This window comes from Schistocerca gregaria, chromosome 9, assembly GCF_023897955.1.
Source record: "Schistocerca gregaria isolate iqSchGreg1 chromosome 9, iqSchGreg1.2, whole genome shotgun sequence".
Lineage (NCBI taxonomy): Eukaryota > Metazoa > Arthropoda > Insecta > Orthoptera > Acrididae > Schistocerca > Schistocerca gregaria.
In genome coordinates, this window is record NC_064928.1 from 130,069,575 (window position 1) to 130,095,608 (window position 26,034).

At 41.8% G+C, this 26,034-nt stretch overlaps 1 protein-coding gene across 1 annotated transcript in view; it reads right to left on the reverse strand.

Moving 5' to 3' along the window:
* LOC126292204 (esterase FE4-like) overlaps positions 1 to 26,034 on the reverse strand; it is a 120,556-nt gene that overhangs the window by 50,505 nt on the left and 44,017 nt on the right. The window contains exons 5-7 of the mRNA XM_049986056.1: positions 20,281 to 20,480; positions 10,465 to 10,639; positions 135 to 307 (exon numbers count right to left, since the gene is read on the reverse strand). Of these exons, the coding sequence (XP_049842013.1) occupies positions 135 to 307; positions 10,465 to 10,639; positions 20,281 to 20,480 (548 nt within the window). The remainder of the gene's footprint in view (positions 1 to 134; positions 308 to 10,464; positions 10,640 to 20,280; positions 20,481 to 26,034) is intronic.

A 26,034-nucleotide genomic window follows, 5' to 3' on the forward strand; every position in this document is an offset into this window, starting at 1 on the left:
CGACGTTGTACAAACCCAGGGACACAACGAGCCAGAAGGCACCACGTTGCCGCATCTTCAGTCGAAACCCACACACATACACAGATTTGCAAGTAATGCAAAATTAATTTTGGTCAAGTTATGAGGTTACTCACGGTGCAGAGATCCATCCGCGTGTCGGGTCCGATGTCGCTGTCACCGAAGTAGAAGCGCCGTATCTGCTCGGCCACGGCGTCCTTGTCTGCTTCAGGGCAGCCCAGGTTGGTGGGGATCAGCAGGCGGGGGTTCTCAGCATAGCTGGACGTGCGGACTTTGTCCGGTATGGGCTCTGTCCACAGAAACGTACGTTGACTGTGCAACAAGGGAAGTCCGGGAAAATTGTAAAATTATGTCAAGGAGTGGCCATGCCTCCACGAAATAAACTTCTCAGTAATGCCGACAGATATGTGTAAAATTACAAGAAAAATATTGTAGCTTTCGAAACCACTAATTGCCTTCTCGGAGAGAAAACAGAGATAGTTTGGGAAAGCCTCAAAACGAAGGACAGGCCATTCACAAGGAACCCCTTGAGTCCCATGTCACAAGTACAGTCTTTAGTAAATTCTTCCAACCCATATGTGGCATACAGCAAACCAGTGCTTAACAGTTTTGGTTAAAAACAGTCTTGGTTGCAATTTTAGTAAGCATAATGCTTACTACCTGAGCCCCCATCTTGCTCTGATACTCGCTCCTGTGAACGGGAACGCGTTATGCAGATCTTGGTGCCTCTCGCGCCGCACCTAGAAAAGATAACCTGAGGACCCCCAAATAAGGCGAAACGCGTCGTTGAAAAATAAAAAAAATAAAACTGCATACAAGACTGTTTTCAACCAATATAGTCTTTAGTAGCGTTCGTTTGAAAGTGTTGTATTAACACTTTGCCGTCCGCACGTCTCGTACAAATTTATTCGCTTGGCGCCGGCAGCGCTAATTCGGATTACTTGGCTTGTCGCCGGCCGCTTGTCATCTTTCCGTTGATGACAAGCTTCAAACACATTGACTTATGAGCGCCTTAATTTTCCCGGAAATGCTCTATTTCGCCGTCTATTTCCACAAACTCGAATTTCTTTTCAATGAACTTCTCTGCAACTTCTACACTGTTATAATAATTATCTATGTAGAGGTGATGCCACTTTCCATAAGAAGGTGTCAACAGTTCCGCCACTGTTTCTGCTAAAGGTTGTACAGCGCCGGAATATATCTTGAGTGAGGAAATGTCACCCGTACAGCATCCGAATGAGTATGCCATATTTCGTAATTTTCGACGGATTGTAAACTTTATAATTTAACTGTCCACGCCACGGTATCATCCCTTCATCAATTGAGATGTTTTGATTTACATTAAACGTTTCATTAAACTTTTCGGAAAAATAATCACTTATACGAATTGCACTTTTAATAACCGGTCGGCATTATCCGGTTTATTTTTGTTGTCAGAAAAATATAAAAATGACAATCTTTTCCTGAATCGGTTGCGGGACGTCGTTTTGCGGAATATAGGTGTGTCTATCAACGGATTAGTTGACCAGTTATAATCGATCTTTGGTTTTTTGTACAATTTACATAAGGATAGCAAGCCCAAACCATTTTCCTAGTTCGGGCCCCGTAAGGTCGATAAATATGGCATTTTTTGATCGGTTTTCTTCTATTGCAATTTTGACTGTAACACTTGTTGCTTTCGTTGCAAATATATTCATATAGATCGTTCCCAATATATACGACATCCACGACGCTCTGCGTATCTTTGGGAAATATGTGTGTACGCGAAGATCCTTCAAATTTATTATTGGTCCTCAGTAAATCATAGTTTGTCTTCTTCGTCTGATTTATCCAAATCAGTTGGCAACCGTAGCGTTCGCCGAATTCTTCTTGGACGTATTTCATTATCTTCCGACGATTCTGCTTCACTTTCATTTTTTTTTTTATATCCAGTGTGTTCTTCCCAATAGGCCAAGTCGTCCAGAACATCAGACAAGACGTTCGCGCATTCATCGCAAATAATCGTATCGTCTCTTTCGTCTGCCACGATGAAAGTGCACGAGTACTTATAAAAACAAAAAGCTAGTTGACCTGTGTAACTTATTGTTGCCCAAACAAAACACCAGCAGAATGAAACAGATACTAAAGTGCCGTCACCGGGCACTTCGCGATTCTATGCTCACGACAGCACTATGATGTCGCCGGCCATTGAGCGGTTCTATGCAGACGACACCACTGTGCTGTCGCTGGACGGCTAAGTGTTAATAACTGTGGAAGGAAAAATATTAGCTACTAGTGACTCACCATGTGCATCAGGATGTCAACAGAAAATGAGTGTCTGGGAGACACAGAGATGAACCTTCTATGGTATGTGTGTACTAGACTCCTCAAAATGGACATCGTCGACATTCAAGAAATCTTCAGAACTTTCCATTAACTTGCAACACGAACACCTAACGAGAAAGAGCGAACCTCAGCAATCACAAAGGTTCACACCATGTAGATCGAATGCGAACTCTTTGGGAGATACAAGCCATGCGGAATGTTCAGTTAGGTATCCACTCTTAAGGAATGCATACAGGATCTTATTGGTGTAACCTCATGGTCAGAACTGATGGAATGTGAGCGCATGAAACCGATTGCGGAACAGTCTGTCATGGAGCTTATTGTGAAACTGGTTATCTTTTAAGGCGTACCTGCCGGTAGTGCGATAATATGTATTATAGGCACGAAAAAAATAAACATTCAAGGGCTTAATTTGTCCAGTGCTTTCACGTGGTACGAACTGCAATGTCACACGTTTCTCAGTACGTATAGTTTGCTCTAAAGGAATATGAGTTTTATCAAATGAAGCGAAAACAAGATATTTTGATCAGCTGTTGGCCAAAAGCAGTGCTCATACCATGGTTGTAGTTGCCTTACACTTTTCCCCACTCTTGCTTGCTGTACGCAAACATACCATTCCCCACTGCCCATCCAAGATCACACCCACGAGAACGAATCGCAGGAGGCAGAGCACCTCCAACGTCTTGCAATGAATAACTTTCCAGCCAATTTACCACCCAGATTAAGAGTTGGCATAATTGTATGCGAATGCGTTAAGGCACTGATGTTACTTTACCTCCGTACAACTGTCTTGGTACCTCTAATTTCAAGAGTTCCTTTCACCTGCATTTCCTCTTCTAATATCGATTGGTCGGAGCTGGAAACGAACTCCTTGCCGAACGATGGGTTAAGTTTATCTCATCTACAATTTTCAGGGCGACTCCACGATTTACTGTGCATCGCCAAGTTGACGTTTTGTTTGAAATTTCGTTATCTTATTTCTATCAATTCTGTGGACTGTTTGAAGTAATGAAACCATGCACTGATTCTCCTCTAATTATTGCGGTGTATGTCGCGCTCAGTTTGATGTGCATAACGTATTAGGTCACTATGATCCAGATCCTGTGAACTGTCTCGAGCATCCTTGAAACACGCAAACACCAGTTCTTGTAAGAAGTGTGCCTTGTCCTTCCTCTGATATCCATACGTTTTCTTTGCACTACATGGTCATATTGCTGTAGACTTATTGGAAATCTGTTCATAATTTTTTTTATTATGCTGCGGATGGCCTTCCACGTACGTAATTATGGTTAGTACCCACTACTCGGACAACGACTGCCATTTACTACGTTTCACTTTCACGTGTTAAGCACGCATCGCAATCATTGTACTCATGTAAACTATCTGCACAGCCAAGCGTGAGCAACATCACACATTCAACTGACTCATCTTGCACTAACGCTAATACTTCATCTGCCACTTCTTTCTCCTCTGCGAAATTCCTTGGGTTCCTTTCTGACGAAATGTCAACTGCGGCAGCTGTTGTTGTAGATACACTATGTGATCCAAAGTATCCGGACACCTCCAGAACATACGTTTTTCATATTAGGTCCATTGTGTTACCACCTACTGGCAGGTACTCTTTATAAGCGACGTTAGTAGTCATTAGACAAAGCAGAATTGGACGCTCGGCGGAACTCACGGACTTCGAACGTGGTCAGGTGATTGGATGTCACTTGTGTCATACGTCTGTACGAGAGATTTCCACACTCCTAAACATCCCTAGGTCCACTGTTTCCGATGTGATAGTGAAGTGGAACGTACAGCACAAAAGCATGCAGGCCGACCTTGTGTGTTGACTGACAGAGGCAGCCGACAGTTGAAGAGAGTCGTGTAATAGGCAGACATCTATCCAGACCTTCACACATGAATTCCAAACTGCATCAGGATCCACTGCAAGCACTATGACAGTTAGGCGGGAGGTGAGAAAACTTGGATTTCATAGTCTAGCAGCTGGTCATAAGCCACACGTCACGCCGGTAAATGCCAAACGACGTCTCGCTTGCTGTAAGGAGCGTAAACATTGGACGATTGAACAGTGGAAAAACGTTGTGTGGAGTGACGAATAACGGGACACAATGTGGCGATCCGATGGCAGAGTTCGGGTATGGCGAATGCCATGTGAACTTCATCTGCCAGCATGTGTAATGCCAACAATAAAATGCGGAGGCGGTGGTGTTCCAGTGTGGTCGTATTTTTCATGGAGGGGGCTCGCACCCCTTGTTCGTTTCCGTGGCACTATCACAGGACAGGCCTACATTGATGTTTTAAGCGCCTTCTTGCTTCCCACTGTTGAAGAGCGATACGGGGATGGCGATTGCATCTTTCAACATGAGTGAGTTCCTGTTCATAATGCACAGCCTGTGGCGGAGTGGTTACACGAGAATAACATCCCTGTAATTGACTGGCCTGCACAGAGTCCTGACCTGAATCCTACAGTTCTTTACGTATTTCGTTTTCGTCTAAAGGTAGACGAAGGAGACGATAAACCATGGAAGAGAAGAAAGCTTTTTTGGATCTGGGAGGATGGCATGAACTGGCATTGATGATACTGTCTGTACAAGTTGGTTTCCTAAAAATCGAAAACTTATGTTTATTATTAACTTTCTTAATAGTGATATCAAGGTAGTTTATGCCGCCATCTTCTTCTATTTCAGTGGTAAAAGTTATTTTAGGGTGCATGCTACCTAATGCTTGGGTGAAAGTGTTGACCTCACTGGTGTCACCTTCTATCAGTAATAAAATGTCATCGACATACCGTTTGTAATAAATCGTTTGTAATAAGTTATTTTAGGGTGCATGCTACCTAATGCTTGGGTGAAAGTGTTGACCTCACTGGTGTCACCTTCTATCAGTAATAAAATGTCATCGACATACCGTTTGTAATAAATCGTTTTATCTTTTAGTTTTGGATACTTGGCAAAAAGTTTACATTCTAAATCATTGATAAAAATGTCTACTAAAGTGCCAGCCAAGCTGTTACCCATCCCAAGCCCGTCCTTTTGATAATAAATTTTGTCATTAAAGGTAAAAAAATTGTAAGCTTAGTTCAGTACACTATGCAGTACTAATCTTGTTGTGTGAGAGGAGATTGCGTCTAATATTGTCAATAGTTTCTTTAATTGGGACATTACTGTAAAGATTTTTTATATGTAGGGATGCTAATATTGCATTAATTGGTATATGTGTATCCTTAATTATATTCGCTAGCTCAGCACTGTTTTTGACCCCAAAATAATTCTTGAACGTGTAAACCGATTTAAGTTTATTATTAAGGAACTTGTTTAATTTATAGCATGGTGATGTCATATTATTAACAATCGGACCAACCGAATTTCCATCTTTGTGGATCTTAACTTGAGACCTGAGCTGGGGAAGGTTGACACTCATCATTTTGAGCGATTTCTTTTCATATTCATTAAGAAGGAACTGTGAGCTATCAATCTTTCGCCGCAAATTGGTCTGAAACTTATCAGTTGGGTCTTTCTGAATTTCTATAATATCGTTTTCTGCAAAAAATTCCTCTGTTTTCTTAATGTAATCATCGTCATATATAAGAACTGCCGTGCTCCCCTTGTCAGCTTGAATGACCATTGCTTTCCCCTTGTCTAACTTGGTATTAAGACCTTTTAAAATTCGGCATTTTATTACTGTAACACTTTTTACACTTTATAAGCGTATTACAGACTATAACTATTGTATCCCCCTTTTATTTTCGCTGTTTCAATTAATTATTGAAAACTAGTGTATGCTGACATTAGCGACGTCTGGTCAACTTTCTACACAAACAACTTGTGGCTACTATACGGCAGTTTGTTTTAAACACTAGTTTTACTGACAACATGACTCGTGCATGTGATGTGATTTATATGTATTTGACTTTGCCAATATGGCTACAGTGCATTAGGTCTTTGTTTTTATGAGACAGGCATTCCTCTTCACATTTAAAGCGCACAAATGTAAATTTTGTCCGTACTACTTTTCAATATGCTCTACGTATTGTTCTTAAGCTGTATACAGTTTGCGAGTGTATTTATATTTTTCCTATTTTTGCTGCAGATCTGATGATGGTCATTAAAGACCGAAACCGGTAATCTGTTAAACAGAAAAGATTGTGACCATAGACGTAAATTAAAGGAAACTTATTAGATGCCTTTTGACAAGGTGAGTTCTGGAAAAAGCAATTTTATGAAGACTGCATCAGCTAAGAAAGCTGGGAAATGAATATATGATTGGAAAGAAGGATGTACATGGGTGATGAGTGTGTACGTGGACAGTGGTAATCAAATGGTTAAAATGGCTCTGAGCACTATGGGACTTAACGTCTGAGGTCATCAGTCCCCTAGAACTTAGAACAAACCTAAGTAAGGACATCACACACATCTATGCCCGAGACAGAATTCGAACCTGCGACCGCAGCGGTCGCGTGGTTTCGGACTGAAGCGCCTAGTACCGCTCGGCCACGCCGGCCGGTGACAATGGTAATCCTTACTGTTACTTCAGTAGATATGTCATAAACTGTCCTCCTTAGCTGGAGATGTTATCCACTTCTCTAATATAATGCTGGAGGTTATTCCGGAGTCGGCTTCCTGCTACTGAGAAGTACGTCGAGAAAGTGGCTGAACGGTGGAGTGGGACAGGCTGTTATGGGCACGGGTGTTTCTACCGTGTTGTTGAGATAAGAGAGTTAAGGTCGAGGAAAGATATGGGGGACTGTGATCACTGATAAGACAGTAGAGAAGACGGAGGGTATGGAAAGCTCTGCGTTTGTCTGCACGCAGCCAGGGCAGCTGTGCATATAACGGTGAAAGAGTCGAACATCACAGATATTACGAACACAGGTATTCATAGACAGTTCCAGGTGCTGTGAGCTTTCCTGAGAAACGCCTTGCACGGTAATATCTCTGTAATCCAAATAATTGTAAGGATTGGTGTCTGAACAAGTTTCTTTTTCTGATGAAGAGGAAAGAGCATTTCTTATTTTTGTAGTCGGTGATGTCTCCTTTCACTCTGTAGTTACATGCTGAATATAGTTTAGATTCTCACCTATTACTACTTCTGGATCTTTACTGAAGGAGAGAAGTTGATATCTGTCCCACTTAAAGTAAAAGGTAGTAGAGATTCCCAGTATATCGGGCTAATGATAGAATGACCAAACAGTTCCGCTTGCGTTTAGAATTGGTTGAGTTTTAATCCTATATCCTGCTCCCATTCTGATAGTGCACACATGTCACTGTTGAGATTCTCGATAGGTGACTTCATGTTTATTACTTTTGCAATGAGATACAACTGCAGCATCAGCGTATATGTGGTATCTCCAGTGTGACAAAATTGACGAAACATCATTTACGTACAATGAAAACAGTATAGGACCTAACACCGAACCCTTGCGTATGGCTGATGCTAACTGCCTCCACTGTGACTTTATGGTGCCGGACATAACGCAGTAGAGGATACGACGACTTTATGGCACCCTTCCCTACAGTCTCAGCGCATGCATCCAGGTCAGAGTGGGCGTATCGTCATAGTGATAAGTGGACTCACACTAATACGTTGTTTGTAAATCTCACTCCATCAATAAGCATTGCAATTACATCACATACCCACTCAACCGGCAATGCGTCATTTTGTTCCGTTCTCAATCTACGGGTGCTTCACGTTTTTCAGGCAGTGTGTTTCAGATTAGTGCTCTTTAAACACTTCCCACTGATTTACACCATTTCATTATTACCCGCGTACCTGTTCTGTACATGGCTGTCACGAAACAAGTTCCCAGATACTTCAACCTTCTTCGTCCTTTGCAGCTATTGTCTGCAATGCTCCTTACAGAACTGCGTTAACTACTCGTATTTGTTAATTTTTCCAGGTTCAGTGGTGCATTTTGTATCTCTGTTTACTCGTATACTGTACAAGCCAAATTAAGGTGTGTGGCAGAGGGAACTTCTGGAACTATTTTTTTGTTCCATTCATTTATTTGTCTGGTTCCGTAGGATTTATTTGTCTAATGCCGTATGACCATGCAATCTAGAGTTACACGGTCATGGGGGGAGTCAGTACATGAGTTACGGAGCTCTGATTACAAAATTTATGAACAAAAGGATTAAAGACTGAATAAAAGATGAAAAAGTATTGAGGCACTATACTGTGGTGTAATCACCTTGAGGAGGATGAATGTTGTCAACATTTAATAATCAAAAGTAAACGTCTTTACGAAATATTAATTTGGTCAGTTGTAACTGAAAATGTTACCGAAATTAAATGGGATGTAACTTAGTTTGTTAATAAAAGTTGACCAGAATTTATCTTCATTTCGTTGCTTCGCTAAAGCTGATGTTTTCTTCAAGTTTCTTAAGTGAAAACCGGCCGGAGAACACCATATTTCTCGAATGAAGTGAAAAGTCAGTTATTGTTTAAGGCATACAATTTATTACGTCACAAAGTGCAGCTTAAGATTTTACGTAATACTGCCACATTTCTTCCCCCCCTCCCACATAGTGTGAAATATTCTTTCTCTAGGGCAAGTTTTCGCTTTGTTTTATTGTTGGAAATAGATATTTTCACTATGCTGCATTCTCAATACAGTATCCCCAAGAGGGTGCATATGTTTTGGAAGCAACACCATACACGAAATTTACTACTGTGTCATAAAAACCACACCATCATGCTCGCATCCAATACATGTGCTCACTTGTAAGTTTTTACAAAAACAATAACAGAAAAGTTCCGGCTTTGGTCCACATTGCATATGAATTTCACAAAATATTCACCTTTGTATTGTATATACTTTCTGCTTGTATTCGAACCAGTTATGGAAACATTTAATTCTTTGTGACACTGATACTCCGAAAAAACGATTTTAGAAACATTTAGCAGCTGCTTGTGGTGTTTTGAAATCACTTTCCACGAATTTTTTGTTGACATAATGAACAACAAATATTCATTTGGTAATAATCATATAATTAATTTTGTGGTTTCATGCAGGTAGACTGAAACATTCGATTTACGTTTATTTTCCAGTATGTGTGAATAAATCCTAGTGTTCATTTCAGGTTAAAATGATCTATACGAATTTTGAATTTACTTAGACGTGTTTTTGAGCACTTCCTTACATCAACTGACACTAGGCTGATTTCGAGCATCAATTAAATTGTGCAGAATTCACTGGAAAGAGTTTTCATCAGCAGTTATGGTAAAGTTGGCGAAAGAAGATCCCTGACTGCTGGCAGCACTGTTGCCAACGTCCAAGTACAGAATGCAAAAGGCATCAGGCACGAGATGTTGCCTTAGAGATATAAACAAAATTCCATTACATTACTCGTTGAAGCAACAAGCAAAGCAGCTACATCAAACCCACTGCAGCTGTCAGGGATCTTCTTTAACTGACTCCAGTACTATAAACTGTTTTGCAAAATAGAATGTAGCACAGTCTTCAATATACGTAACGATGGTCGTGTCTCACAGTGAGACTCAAGCCAATGCTCTGCAGCCATGCTGCGTTTGGGACTAGAACCGATTTTCCTCACATTCACGAAATTGATCGCTGATGGAAACGTGAAGACAACGAAATTCTCCAGTCCAGTGGTAAACAGTTTTCCTCTGTAGACTATTATAAACTGTTGAACAAAATAATTGAGGGCACTCTTGTTGAGTTACACCTTTATGAAAACTGTAAAGAATCACACTTTAAATTCCCATTTTTCTTTCCCAAACATCCATTCTATAAACAGTAACAGTGAACAAAGTACACTGCCAATTTCTGAGATTTTTTTGTTTTCTTAATATCAGATTTAAAAAAAATAAAGCATGAACATTGTTTATGAAAACTGAAAATACAACACTGCCATATTCCAAAAGCATCCACAGACTACAATGGTTTGCTCCTGATCAAAAGGCTAGGGGCCATAGTTTCACTGTGTTCCGCAATCGCCAATTTAGCTGTGCTCTCCCAAAAGTAGAACTAGGCGTTAATGGACAGACAGTTCTCAACAAGGTATGAGTGAAGACAGTCTACTAAAGCAGGTTGTGAGAATAGCCTGACTGGAGAGATTCTGCCGTGGAGTAGTCACCACGTCAGGTACTGACCTGTGACAAAGAGGGATCCCTCGTAGGTGCAGACCCCTGTGATGAGGGGCACATGCTGGAAGTCCCCAGAGTGTAGCAGCTGTGTGGGGTCCCTCGGGAAGAACGCCCCGCCCTCGGCGTCAGCTGGCTCCACTGAAGTGCCCACAAAGGGGAACAGCACGCTGCGGGCCTTGTCCTGCAACAACACACATGTTTCAGCACCGTCTGAGAAGGGATAAATAGTTACAGCCCAGTCTGGGCATGGACAGACTCTTGGCTTCCTGGTGGCTCCTTAATATTCGATTACAGTATCCAGTAATGGAAATGTTTTGAAATGCCTGCTTTTTTGCGTGAATTCTGCTTTCAGCAAGGCAGCTGTTAAGTTCCTCGCCACACATTCTTTGATAAGGCAGACTTAAAGTAATGATCTGAGTGAATCTGACACTTTGTAGTGGTGTGTACACTTGTTTGAAATTCCCATCTAGATCAAAACGGCGCGCCGAACTGGGATTCACACCAAAAACCTTGCCTTTTATGAATGTTGCTGTTAATGACTGAACCATCCAGGCATGGGTTTACAGATATAAGCGTAGTTTCACTTACGTCAGCACCTCTCCCCCACTTTTCCAACATCGTAGAAGCTCTCTTGCATACATTCATTCCCAGTCTTCAAGAAGGGTCGTCGAGCAGATGCGAAAAACTATAGACTTATATCTCTGACGTCGATCTGTTGTAGAATTTTAGAACATGTTTTTTGCTCGCATATCATGTCGTTTCTGGGAACACAGATTCTACTCTGTAGGAATCAACATGGATTCCGGAAAGAGCGATCGTGTGAGACCCAACTTGCTTTATTTGTTTATGAGACCCGGAAAATATTAGATACAGGCTCCCAGGTAGATACCATTTTCCGGAAGGCGTTCGATACAGTTCCGCACTGTCGCCTGGCAAACAAAGGCCTACGAAATATCAGACCAGCTGCGTGGCTGGATTGATGACTTTTTAGCAAACAGAACACAGCATGTTGTTCTCAATGGAGAGACGTCTACAGACGTTAAAATGACCTCTGGAGTGCCACAGGGTAGTGTTACGGGACCATTGCTTTTCATAATATATATAAATGACCTAGTAGATAAGTGTCGGAAGTTCCATGCGGCTTTTCGCAGATAATGCTGTAGCATACAGAGCAGTTGCAGCATTAGAAAATTGTAGCGAAATGCAGAAAGATCTGCAGCGGATAGGCACTTGGTGCAGGGAGTGGCAACTGACCATTAACATAGACCAATGTCATGTATTGCGAATACATAGAAAGAAGGATCCTTTAATTTATGATTATATGATAGTGGAACAAACACTGGTAGCAGTTACTTCTGTAAAATATCTGGTAGTATGCTTGCGGAACGACTTGATGTGGAATAATCATATAAAATTAATTGTTGGTAAGGAGGGTGCCAGGTTGAAATTAATTGGGAGAGTTCTTAGAAAATATAGTCCATCAAAAAAGGAAGTGGCTTACAAAACACTCGTTCGACCTATACTTGAGTGTTGCTCATCAGTGTGGGATCCATATCAGGTCGGGTTGACGGAGGAGATAGAGAAGATCCAAAGAAGAGCGGCGCGTTTCGTCACAGGGTTATTTGGTAAGCGTGATAGCGTTACGGAGATGTTTAGCAAACTCAAGTGGCAGACTCTGCAAGAGAGGCGCACTGCATCGCGGTGTAGCTTGCTGTCCAGGTTTTGAGAGGGTGCGTTTCTGGATGAGGTATCGAATATATTGCTTCCCCCTACTTTCACCTCCCGAGGAGATCACTAATGTAAAATTAGAGAGATTAGAGCGCGCATGGAGGCTATCCGGCAGCCATTCTTCTCGCGAACCATACGCGAGTGGAACAGGAAAGGAAGGTAATGGCAGTGGCACGTAAAGTGCCCTCCACCACTCACCGTTGGGTGGCTTGCGGAGTATAAATGTAGATGTAGATGTAGGTACCCCTAGCAATTTTATGTAGATGATGCTGTTATCTACAAACAAGCACTATCTGAATATAGCTGCTTAAATATCTGTGCAGATCTTGATAAGTTTTTATGATTGTGCACAAATTGGCAACTTAAATGTACAGAAAACTGAAGCTGTGCGTTTAAAGAAACGCCAGAAAGTACCACTACTTCACTAGAATATCAATGATTCATAAATCATGGCTCCAGGCAATCAAATAGCTACAGGCATAGTCTCCTACCCAATATTGCCATACAATCAATATTAATTACAATTAGTGAACGCATATAAATATATAGCTGTAATTATTTGTACCGATATGAAATTGAATGGTGACAAATGTTCAATCATAGGTGGCCAATTTCAGTTCTTTACTGGCATACTGAGACATATGTGTCACTTGCATATCCATTTTCAGAATATTACCATTTTTGTGAGGCTCATACCAAACTGAAATAACAGGCTTATTCAACGATAACGAATACACTGAGGTGACAAGCAATGGGATGGTGATATGTACATATACAGATGGTGGTAGTATCGGGTACACAAGGTATAAAAGGGCATTGCACTGGCGGAGTTGTCATTTCTACTCAGGTGATTCATATGAAAGGCGTCAGACATTATTATGGCTGCATGACGGGAATTAACCCTAGGACGCCCAAGCCTTTTTTTCTAACTTGGATGCCTAAGGAGGTTGGGGGGGGGGGGGTGATTCGGCGAACCCACAGGTATTAAATAAGTTTATTGACGAAAAATTACAACTTTCAAAATGGTTTATGTATTTTAACTAAGGCATCGGTTTATAAATGTTGTTAGTTGTTATAAATATTGGATTGAGTGAATAAAAAATTGACATATTACAATACAATGTGTTCATATAATATAGACTACTCTGAGTCCTTAACTGCAAGGCAAGAGACACACTTCACAATTTTTCTGAATGTGTGTCACACACATGTTTATGAAACTGTCCACAATACTGTTTTGGTTTACTTAGATTGTTGTACTTCTGCTTCTTTGTTTTAGCTTCTCTTACACAAATATGGCACCGACCTTTCCCTACAGGAGGCTGACGAGCTTCTGTTGTCACTTCTTTGATTTTCTTTTGTCGAATAGTCTCCATTGATTGAACAATTTGGTTAGATTACCCTATTGCATTGGCACTTCTTTCTTCTACCTGCAATTTCACTAGTTCCAGCGCCATGTAAACAAGCTGAGCATCTCATCAATGGTGAGGTGGACCCCTGGTTTATATAGTAGTGGAAACGTATCATTCAGTTTGTAGAAAACATCATGGATTGCTGTGAACTTGTTTGCTTCCCTTCTTAGCTGGCGGGTACTTTTGTCATCAACCCATATGATTGCAATAAGTTTCTTGAAACGTTCTCTTGCCATAATACCCTTGTAAACTGGCCGACCCATTAGGTCTGACAAAAGAACGTGTACACTGACAGAATTGTCCTTATTTGCCCTTATAAGTATTCTTTCTCATTAGTCAAAGTAACATTTCGCATAACTGCCTTTTCATTTGGATGTTGGACTATAACTATAACATCCATGATGTCAGGTGTAACTTCAAGGCTTCTCCACGTGAATGGCAAACACCAGCTGGAGTTACTCCTGCTTGCTCTCTTACTGTATTAGCAACAGACCTCCGACGAATTCTAGGCTTTGAGGTTACGTATATTCTTCCAGACTTGGCCACAATTACGTCCTGATGGTCACTGCCTGAAGCTGCGCTATCTTCATCTTCTCTAACATCCACATCACATTCCCGATCTGAATCATACTCCATAACACCATCCTCATATTCACTTTCACTCCCCGAGTCAGAATCTTCACCTAAATTTTCATTCAGAACTCTTTCTAAAGACGAGTCACGTATCCTTTTAGTCATTTCTAAGTGTGGGTGTGAACAGTAGGGAACTGCACTAACTCACTGCAAGTTTACAAGATAAATAACAGCTGACTGACTGACTAACTGACATCAACAATCACTTCCTCTGAAAGTAAACAGATTGTTGTTAATATCAACAATACCAACCAACAAGAAACTAACTGTTGCAGAGATGAGAAATATGAAACACTACTAAGGAATATTTTCTATAGCATGGAAGCCTAAGGGGGGGGGGGGGTTGTTGCACCCATAATAAGTTTATTTATTTTTTCTTCCAAAGCAGGAGTTTTCTATAAAATATATTGACGCTAATGTTTCTTAAAATAGCCAACAAACAATAACTCAAAGGGAATTCGTAGTATGGAAGTTACTTGGGCAAAAGCAGGTGACATAAAAAAATTGTGGGTTCAACGAACACCCCCCCTCCCCCCTTCGGCGTCTAGGGTTAACAGACACTGAACTCAGACTGGTTGTTGCAGCTAGACGCATGGAACATTTTGTTTCGGAAATCGTTAGGAAATTCAAGATTCTGTGAATTCGTGGAGAATGTGGTTCCCCATTGTAGGCCATTCTTTTCTTCCCCTCCGGACAGAGAGGAAAGTTATTGAAAACCCTGACGGATATATTAAACTTGTTTGCTTAGGAGACGATTGCGATGTGAGGGGCTGGAAAGCAATCACTGATCATGTGCTGAAAGAAACAGGTAGATGGCACTTCGTCTTTCAATAAGCTAAAAGGATATGTGTAAACAAAAGCAAGAACAAAAAGATTTGTCTTATACAAGAGAAATAGTTTTCTAACTTAGAGGTCCAAGAACCAGAAAGCATCCTCAAAAAAGGAAAGTCGTTGAAAGATACCGAAATGCCTGTTCTTGTCCTAAAACGTGCAGTAATGAAAATGCTAAAGTAAAGGATGCAAAAGCTTAGCTACCTAAGCATTATGGTGATAGCTGGTAACAACATGATGACCTTAAATTTTATGTTGCAGTCTTTCAAGGTCAACAAGAAATACAAATCCTAAGAAAAGATAGGAGACTTTCGAGTTACTTGACGTGGAGGTATCGGAGATATTGTAAACTTATCTTTTCAACTATGCTTTGGTGCTTTTGTTGGGACTTTTTTACTCGCAGTGATTGTAGACGATTTCTGTAGATAACTGTCAGATTCGATGTGGTTCTTTTATGATACGTATGTTTTTGTTCTACATTTCAAATTGTTGTTTTCGTAATTGAGTGCATTGTGTTTTCCTTCAATAAATCTATAATAGACTTACCGTGCTTTCCTTTACTATTTCGTTTGATTCCTTAAAAATCTTAGCAAATTCAAATTGCACTTCCAGCACTGAGGTTTTACTAAAAAAATTTATTTATTTAATCTTTAGTATTTATTTAATTTTTTCTTCACATATTAATTTCATTTAAAAATTTGCACAGCTACGATACTAGAATGCATATTAAAGCAATTTTACAATGGTTGCAAAATATACTGAAATGGTCCTACGGTTGAAAAACTGCTATTCGGAAATTTTGTATAAAAATATCAAAAATACAGTCAGTCTGAGATTGTACAGATTATTACACTTGAAAAAAGAGTTTTTCCCAACTTTTAAAAAAATTGAATATTTCGTTTACCTTGTAGAAAACACACTGCCCACATTTTTAATGATTTGCTAATTTTTTTTTCGTTTAGCAGGTTTTGCAACTACGCGAGTCAATTTTATTTTCCATTCTTTTGTATGTTATTTTTGTCAGCAACTTGGAAGCATGAGCTGTTAAGCTGCTTGTGCCGTAATTCTTGCACTTGTCGGCGCTTGCGATCTTCGGAATTGTGTGTATGGTGTTTTTCTGAAAGTCGGATGATATGTTGCCAGACTCATACATTCTACACATAAACGTGAATAGTGGTTCTGTTGCCACTTCCTTCCCCCAATGACTGTAGAAACTCCGATGGAATGTTGCCCGTCCCTTATGCCTTATTTAATATTATGTCTTCCGAAGTTCTTTTAAATTTTGTCTCTTATATATGGACTCCTGTTTCTTCTTCTAACACGTTGTCAGTCCACACGACCAACCGAATATTTTTTATCTACTACATTTTAGTGTTTAATGTCGATGCGACCTAACACCCTAAAGGATGTTAAGCACATCAGCTACAGACGTTATAAAAATGTGTAATGAAATGGAGGGATCTTATTCAACATGTGGTGGACGACGGAGTCACTGAATAACCCCAGAGGAAAATTAGTATCGATCGCCAGCTAAAACTGTGGTATGGTCAGTACAGAGTTGTAGCAGCTTATGGTCGGCACCATTCACTTTAAGCCAATATAAGAACATTTCACTGATCGTTAATAGTGGCAGGTATTAAAACTTCTAGGAAATGTGGTACTCAGTGACAAGTGCCTCATATTCATGTAGCAATTTAATAATGTCTGAAAATATACAGTCACATCAGCTACTTAAGTCACTGGAATTATTTTATTTTAAGATGACTTAACAAGCCGAAACTAGCCTGACTGCTTTACATCTCTTCAACCCTACATCTACACCTACATACATACTCCACAATCCACCATATGGTGCGTACCTCGTACCACAACTAGCATCTTCTCTACCTGTTCCACTCCCAAACAGAACGAGGGAAAACTGACTGACTATATGCCTCTGTACGAGCCCTAATCTCTTTTATCTAATCTTTGGAGTCTTTCCGCGAAATATAAGTTGACGTCAGTAAAATTGTACTGCAGTCAGCCTCAAATGCTGGTTCTCTAAATTTCCTCAGTAGCGATTCACGAAAAGAACGCCTCCTTTCCTCTAGAGACTCCCACCCGAGTTCCTGAAGGATTTTCGTAACACTCGCGTGATGATCAAACCTACCAGTACACAAATTTGGATTGCTTCCATGTTCTCCCTCATTCCGACCTGACAGGGATCCCAAACGCTCGAGCAGCACTCAATAATAGGTCTCCTTTACAGATGAACCACATCTTCCCAAAATTCTACCAATGAACCGAAGACAACTATCTGCCTTTCCTACAACTGCCATTACATGCTTGTTCCACATCATATCACTCTGCAATGTTATACCCAAATATTTAATCGAGGTGACTGTGTCAAGCGCTACACTACTAATGGAGTATTCAAACATTACGGGATTCTTTTTCCTATTCATCTGCATTAATTTACGTATATCTATATTTAGGGTTAGCTGCCATTCTTTAAACCAATCAGAAATCCTGTCCAAGTCACCTTGTATCCTCCTACAGTCACTCAACGACGACACCGTCCCGTACACCACAGCATCATCAGCAAACAGCAGCACGTTGCTATCCGCCCTATCCAAGAGATCATTTATGTAGATAGAAAACAACAGCGGACCTACTACACTTCCCTGGGGCACTCCAGATGATACCCTCACCGATGAACACTCACCATCGAAGACAACGTACTGGATTCTATTACTTAAGAAGTCTTCGAGCCACTCACATATTTGGGAACCAAACCCATATGCTCGTACCTTAGTTAGGAGTCTGCAGTGGGGTACGGAGGCAAACGCTTTCCGGAAGTCAAGGACAGCAACTTCAAGGAAATTCATTATATTCGAACTGAGAATACGTTCGAGAATCCTGCAACAAACCGATGTTAAGGATATTGGTCTGTAATTTTGAGGATCCGTCCTTCTACACTTCTTATATACAGGCGTCACCTGCGCTTTTATCCAGTCTCTCGGGACTTTACGTTAGGCAAGAGATTCGCGATAAATGCAAGTTAAGTAAGGAGCCAATGCAGTAGGGTACTCTCTGTAAAACAGAATTGGAATCCCATCAGAACCTGGCGATTTATTTATTTTCAACCCATTCAGCTGCTTCACAACCCCAGGGATGTCTATCGCTATGTCCTCCATACGGGAATCTGTACGAGACACTCAAACGGCGGTATGTTTGTAGGATCATCCTGTGTGAAAGATTTCTCAAATGCTAAATTTAAAACTTCAGCTTTCATTTTGCTGTCTTCCGTTGCCAGGCCAGACTGATCAGTGAGTGACTGGATGGAAGCCTTCGACCCTCTTACCGATTTTACGTAAGACGAGAATTTCCTTGTATTTTAAGCAAGATCTTTTGCTTAGGTATGACGGTGGTAGGGGTTGAATGCTTCGCGCATCGCTCTTTTTACAGCAGCACGCATCTCTACTAACTTTTGCCTGTCGTCATTCTCCCGATCTTTCTTGTACTGCGAGTGCAACTGTCTTTGCTTCCTGAGCATTCTCCGATATGCGCTGTTAAATCACAGTGGGTCTTTTCCGTTCGTAACCCACTTTTTCGGCACATACTTGTCCAATGCGTGATTTACAATGTGTTTAAAATTTGCCCATAATTCTTTTTCATTTACTAAGTGGGATGCTAACAACTGCTTATCTGCTCTTTCCAGTAAGAATACTCTCCTAGCCTTCTTGACCCTTTTAACTTTCGTAAACATAGTCGTAATGACAGCATCATGATCACTAATCCCTGTCTCAACACTGACACCGTTGATGAGGTCTGGTCTGTTCGTGGCTACCAGATCTAAAATATTTCCATTACTCGTTGGATGTCGATTTAGCTGCTCAAGACAGTTTTCGGATAATCTGTTCAAAAGTAATTCACACGACGGCTTGTCTGTACCACCTGTAATGAATCCATAGACATCCCAGTCTATACTAGGTAGGTTGAAGTCGTCTCCGACTAATATAGCATGATCCGGGTACTTCTGCGATTCTAGAACTGTCACGGTGGAACCTGGTGGCCGGTAATAACACCCAACAATTAACTTTTTCTCCTAGCCCTGTTAAACGCGTCCAGATAACTTCACAATCACACTCTAATTCGACTTCTGTAGACACAATATTTTTCTCAACTGCAATGAAGACACCATCCCCTACAGTGTCTACTCTGTCTTTCCGATACACGTTCCAACCCTCACTAAATATTTCGGAACTTCCTATCTCAGAGTTCAGTCAGGTTTCAGTCCCGAGAATAATTTGCGTGCCACACGCTTCCTGATTTCCCTGCCTGCACGTCGACTGGTGAGTGTTCATCAGGACACCTCGCACTCCTGCCTAGCCGAAAAAAACCCATGTGAACGCCACAAGTACTCTGCTACCCGAGCAGCCGCTTCCTTTGTGTAGTGCACCCCTGACCTATCTAGGGGCGCCCTACAATTCCCCACCCAATAGCGCAAGTCTAGAAATCTGCAGCCAAGACCGTCACAGTGGATGAAGCCTCTGGTTGAGACCCTCCACTCGGCTCCAAACCAAAGAACCCCGATCCACTCTGGGAACGATGCTGCAAATAGAGAGCTCTGCTTGAACCCCGCGTGCGAGGCCAGCGGTCTTCACAAAATCCACCAGCCGCCTGTACGAACTGATGATCGTCTCAGAACCAAAGCGACAGGCATCGTTGGTGCCGAAGTGAGCAACTGCTTGCAGACGACTGCACCCCGTACGCTCGATAGCCGCAGGCTCTCCTCTTCCCACCCTATTCCCTCAGGGCTTGTGGTATTGTAAAGGGCAATAGTTTTAATCCATGATATTGATGAAGGTAATTAATTTTGACAGCAGGAACTGCTCAGCTGCTGTCTCCTTTAATGCTGTCTGATTAGACGCTGCGCCACATGATGCTATCCGATTTCATGCAGCCTCGTTTGACCCATGAGATGTAGCACCATTTAACGCTGTCCAGTTTAACCCTATGCCTAACGACGCCTGATGAACTGACGCTGCCCCATTTGACACTGCTTTGTTGACGTTGCCCAATATGACGCTTCCGCGTTAACGTTGGCTGACTGTTAGCAGCTCTGTCGACTCTAATCGAAGCTACGAAGCAGCTGAGCGTCAGAACCAAAACACGTGATGAAGCACTTAAAAATCAGGCAGTATTTTGGATCCTATTGCGGAATATGGTGACATACCTCCTCAGTGCGACCAAACATGGCGTTCTCGATCAGCAGCTGCGCAGGCTGTTTCCTCAGGAAGTCCACCAGCTGCTTAGAGTCGTCGGTCTTGAGGCCCAGGTGGGCGCCCAGCGCGAAGGAGCGAGCCCGCATGCGGTCGGTGCACACGCCGTCCCCCACGGCCACACCACTGTGTGCGATGGCTTTGTGGAACAGGCCTGCAAGGGTCGTAACACAACAATGTGAAAATAAAGGTGTCATCAATGCGAAGGTCTGTCTTAACATTAAAGTGCTTTACTATACACAGTCATGTGGGAGGTGGCACTCATTGCCATCCTCCAACCTTTGAACTGTCTGCCCAGTTAGTTATAGGGAGACATACAGTTTGAGGTGTATTCCAAACTACAGTGCAGCTCGGCATTTTCTCATTAAGAAGCACTGCAAAGGGCGAAAGAAGGGAGAGAACACACGTAAAATTACTGAGACTGAGCAGAGATCAAACCCCCAATATTTGTATAATTAGTCCACTGAGTCACCCAGCTCAAATGTAGAAACATAATCAGGAAACTAAGACACTGGTAAAACTGTAATATAATACTTCTTTTCTCTGACATTCATCCTGTGCTTATCGCCCACTGTTTTCATGGTTTGATAAATGTGTTGAATCCAAATCCTCATGTTGACAGAAGTACCATGCTCAGCTAATGCCCGTTTTCCAAAGATCGTGGCTACTGCTGTACATGGTAAAGTGGTAAATAAAGTGGCCTACACAGGCACAAACATTGTGATAAGAGGGCGAGTAGTGGTGAGGGATCTCTTGTGAACGATCACCACGTGATAGGGAACGTGCAGTTTGACACCGGTAGCTTATGTTATGCATACAGGGTGACAATTATTGAACTACATGAAAAAAGTGAATTAGTTACTAAATCGTGTATACACTTTATTCAACATGTAAACGTCACTACAGATAATAGGATTTAGGTTATGACATCTTCAATATGCGTGCCAACATTGGCGATGATGTGGTGCAGACGATTAGCGAAATTCTGCATGACCCCATGAAGTGTCAGAACATCTATGACCTACTGAGTGGCTGTTTTTAGGTCAGCGGTGGCTTTGCGTTATTGCTGTACATCTTGTCTGTAATACAGCTCCACAAAAGGAGTCGCGTATGTTCAGATCCGGAGAACATGGCGGTTCAATCAAAGCCAATGCCAGTGACCTTTGGGTACCCCAGAGCCAGAATGTGGTCCCCAAAGCGCTCCTCCAGGACATCAGACACTCTCCTGCTTCGATGGGGTCGAGCTCCGTCTTGCGTGAACCACATCTTCTCGAAATCAGGCTAACTTTGGATAATAGGGATGAAATCGTCTTCCAAAACCTTCATGTACTGTTTGGTAGTCACCCTGTCATCAAGGAATATTGTACCGATTATTCCGTCACTGGACACTGCACACCACATAGACACCCGTTGAGGGTGAAGAGACTTCTCGATGACAAAATGCCGATTTTCGGTCCCAAAAATGCCAAATTTTGATTATTGACGAAATTGACCAAATGAAAGTATGGTCCGTTGGTAAACCGGATCATTCAGCGAATACTAATTCCCATCATGCCGCGCAACTTGAACGTCCTAAAATAAACCGTTGCTAAGCTACGACGATTTCATTTCATATTGTTCAACAATTGTCACGCAGTAAATGGTCCATTGCAACAATGGCCTTTAGTGTTTCTTCCTTTTTATATACGGCCCCTGTAAGGATATTTGTTACACTAGACAATGACAGGTGAACCTTCCAAGGTACTCACGTTTTTAAAATTTAAGTGATTCGATGGTGGCTGTATGTACACAATTTCATCAAGTTTAAGAATGAAATGATTTATTTATGTTAAATAAAGTGGTATACACGTGATTTTGGTGCAATGGAGGCATTGTTTGCAGAACTTAGATGATTATCAGACTTTCACATGTTTCAGTATTGAAAGACCATCGCGACTGGAGCAACAATACGGTTGCGAGTAGCTGCAGTGGAAACCACAGATCCAGATGCTGTTGCTGTCTGATGAATGCAAAAAGTTCCAACAAGACACTGACTGGCGTCACGCATTGGTTAACACGGTGGACTCGCGTTCAGAAGAAGTCTGGTTTAAATCGTAGTATGGACATCGAGTTTGAGGTTTTACTTGGTTTCGCTGGACCAGTTACTATACGAGAGACACTGGCGTGAACTTAAATATCTTCAACATTTCGCGGCCCTGTCGGCAGCTGTGTAAATATTAATTTTAATTTTAATAATTAACAGCTTCAGTTGCACCGTTTACCTAGAATAACAATAAGTACCGTTTGTCCATAGTGGACATCGTCAGGCTAATACTTCAAATCCAAAAATCATCGTCAGACTTATCTGGAACTGCCTCGGCTCCACTTCATGACCGCGATGCGGCAGCCACTAGTGCTGTATTGTAACTGACTTATACAATTTTAAAAAACCACATGTATTTGCATGAAGTTTTAGTAAATTTCATGTTATTAGACTACTTGTTATTTTTAGTTAAATTTAATTATTATAATAAACATATTTATAACTGTCGAAAAGTAAATGAAAAAGCGTGTAGAGTTTTCCTGAAAACGTATCCCTGTGATGATTTACGACATTTTTTATACATGCAATCTGGTAAGGTACCCGGAACTACTTTGCACCTGGACGAGCTGCAGACATAGCGGCAGGCACCACTTGGCAGAGAACCTACGTAGCGGCGAGATGCTGCTGATGTAGCAAGAACGAATAGCGTAGGTGCGAATTTTTTGAATATCACGGAGTTTACACTTGTACTGCAGAAATGAAGGTTTGAGTGAGAGTCGAACCGTTGCCTCATACACGTTCGTCTTACGAAGTCCAAATGCTAACCACTTGAGCGGCACCTACAAACAGATATAAAAATGAAACTTCCTAGCAGATTAAAACTGTGTGCCGGACCGAGACTCGAGCTCGGGAACTTTGCCTTTCGCGGGCAAGAGCTTCTGTTAAGTTTGGAAGGTAGGAGACGAGGTACTGGCAGAAGTAAAGCTGTGAGGACGGGGCGTAAGTTGTGATTGGGTAGCTCAGTTGGTAGAGCACTTGCCAGCGAAAGGCAAAGGTCCCGAGTTCGAGTCTCGGTCGGGCACACAGTTTTAATCTGCCAGGAAGTTTCATATCAGCGCGCACTCCGCTGCAGAGTGAAAATCTCATTCTAGATATAAAAACGGTTGAAATGACGCTGAGTACTATGGGACTTAACATTTGATGTCATCAGTCCCCTAGAACTTAGAACTACTTAAACCTAACTAACTTAAGGACATAACAAAGATCCATGCCCGAGGCAGCAGCGCGGTTCGAGGCTGAAGCCCCTACGACCGCTCAGCCACATCGGCCGGCGAACAGATATACCAGTTACATAATAGACGCGTAAAGCTTCTGTTGATAGTTTCGTGGAATTACCAGAGTTGTGCACCTTACTACTAGCACATTATGTTCTTTTAATGGCCTACGAAAGTGCACAAAGACTGAAGTAAATCCGTTATCCCAATATCGTGGTCACCCCTTGTAAGATAAGTAACCCTCAGGAGATATCACGCTGATAGTGAGTTACACCACCTCTAGCTTTGATAGTGGCCTCAATTTGGAGAGGGTGACAGACCACATCTTTCTTCAGATCAGCCATAAGTACAGGAAGTTATTCATTTGTGAGTAGATTCCGTAGAACCACCAAAATGTGGGGATGTTGTTTGCTACGTTTCCCCCCACTGCTTCAATTAGGCGCAGCCATTTTTTAATTGGATTAAAATCACGTGATGTAAGGATACTTGTATGCTCGTCAAACCAGGAACGAATCTGTGGAGCCCTGTGAATGCAGCTGATGTCATCCTGAAGATGGAAGTATTCACAGCATACTCATCGTAAATACGTAGATGAAAAGGCGACATTTGGTTACCGATAATGTTTAAATAAACAATCTGGACCATGTGCACAGTAGTCCGAATGAGTGGACCCAAGAATGGTACCAAAAAAAAGACCCAAAACATTACAAAATCACCTCTACTCTGAACTGAATGCTCCCCACAGCGCTCGTGAAACGACTGATTGGCCCATCACTGCAGTCTGCCACTTGGATAATTTAAAAAGGGCCAAAATCTAGATCCGATGGCACAGACTATACCCTTTCAGTCCAGTTTCCATGTTGTTTTTCCTGCTGAAGACGCTCTAGTTCCACGTGTCCCTCTGAGCAATTGTCTTTGGCGGTGAGCCTAACTCCAGAATTTCTTTTCATGCACTTTATTTTGCGGTATTCACTGGGAAACTGGTTCAAATAACACAAATAACGACAAGCGGAGGTTAGTAGAGCTTCGTGCGTCTGTAAAAAGATCTGTGAGTGAAGCATAGGTCTACAACAACTACCACCGCCATATATTAGCAAATGAGAACGCGAGAAAATTCTGGTCGTATGTAAAATAGCTGAGAGGGCCTGAGCCTTCCATTCAGTCCCTTGTTGGCCAGTCTGGTCTGGCAGCTAAAGAGTGCAAAACCGGTTTTATCGTTCAAGGAAATCGCTCACACAGGAGAATCGCACAAACATACCGTCATTCGACCATCTGACAATTCCGGTATGGACGACATGCTAATAAGCATCGCTGGCGTAGGGAAACAGCCGAAAGATGAAAACAAATAAATCGCCAGGTCCGGATGGAATCCCCATTCAGCTTTATAAAGAGTGCTCTGCCGTTCTGGCCCGTTACCTAGCTTTCATCTATCAGAATTCTCTCGCCCGGCACGAAGTTCCAATGACTGGAAAATAGCGCAGGCGACTCCTGTGTTGTTGTTGTTGTGGTCTTCAGTCCTGAGACTGGTTTGATGCAGCTCTCCATGCTACTCTGTCCTGTGCAAGCTTCTTCATCTCCCAGTACCTACTGCAACCTACATCCTTCTGAATCTGCTTAGTGTATTCATCTCTTGGTCTCCCTCTACGATTTTTACCCTCCACGCTGCCCTCAGATGCTAAATTTGTGATCCATTGAGGCCTCAAAACATGTCCTACCAACCGATCCCTTCTTCTAGTCAAGTTGTGCCACAAACTTCTCTTCTCCCCAATCCTATTCAATACCTCCTCATTAGTTACGTGATCTATCCACCTTACCTTCAGCATTCTTCTGTAACACCACATTTCGAAAGCTTCTGTTCTCTTCTTGTCCAAACTAGTTATCGTCCATGTTTCACTTCCATACATGGCAACACTCCATACAAATACTTTCAGAAACGACTTCCTGATACATAAATCTACAGTCGATGTTAACAAATTTCTCTTCTATAGAAACGCTTTCCTTGCCATTGCCAGTCTACATTTTATATCCTCTCTATTTCGACCATCATCAGTTACTTTACTTCCTAAATAGCAAAACTCCTTTACTACTTTAAGTGTCTCATTTCCTAATCGAATTCCCTCAGCATCACCCGATTTAATTTGACTACATTCCATTATCCTAGTTTTGCTTTTGTTGATGTTCATCTTATATCGTCCTTTCAAGACACTGTCCATTCCGTTCAAGTGCTCTTCCAGATCCTTTGCTGTCTCTGACAGAATTACAATGTCATCGGCGAACCTCAAAGTTTTTACTTCTTCTCCATGGATTTTAATAGCTACTCCAAATTTTTCTTTTGTTTCCTTCACTACTTGCTCAATATACAGATTGAATAACATCGGGGAGAGGCTACAACCCTGTCTCACTAGTTTCCG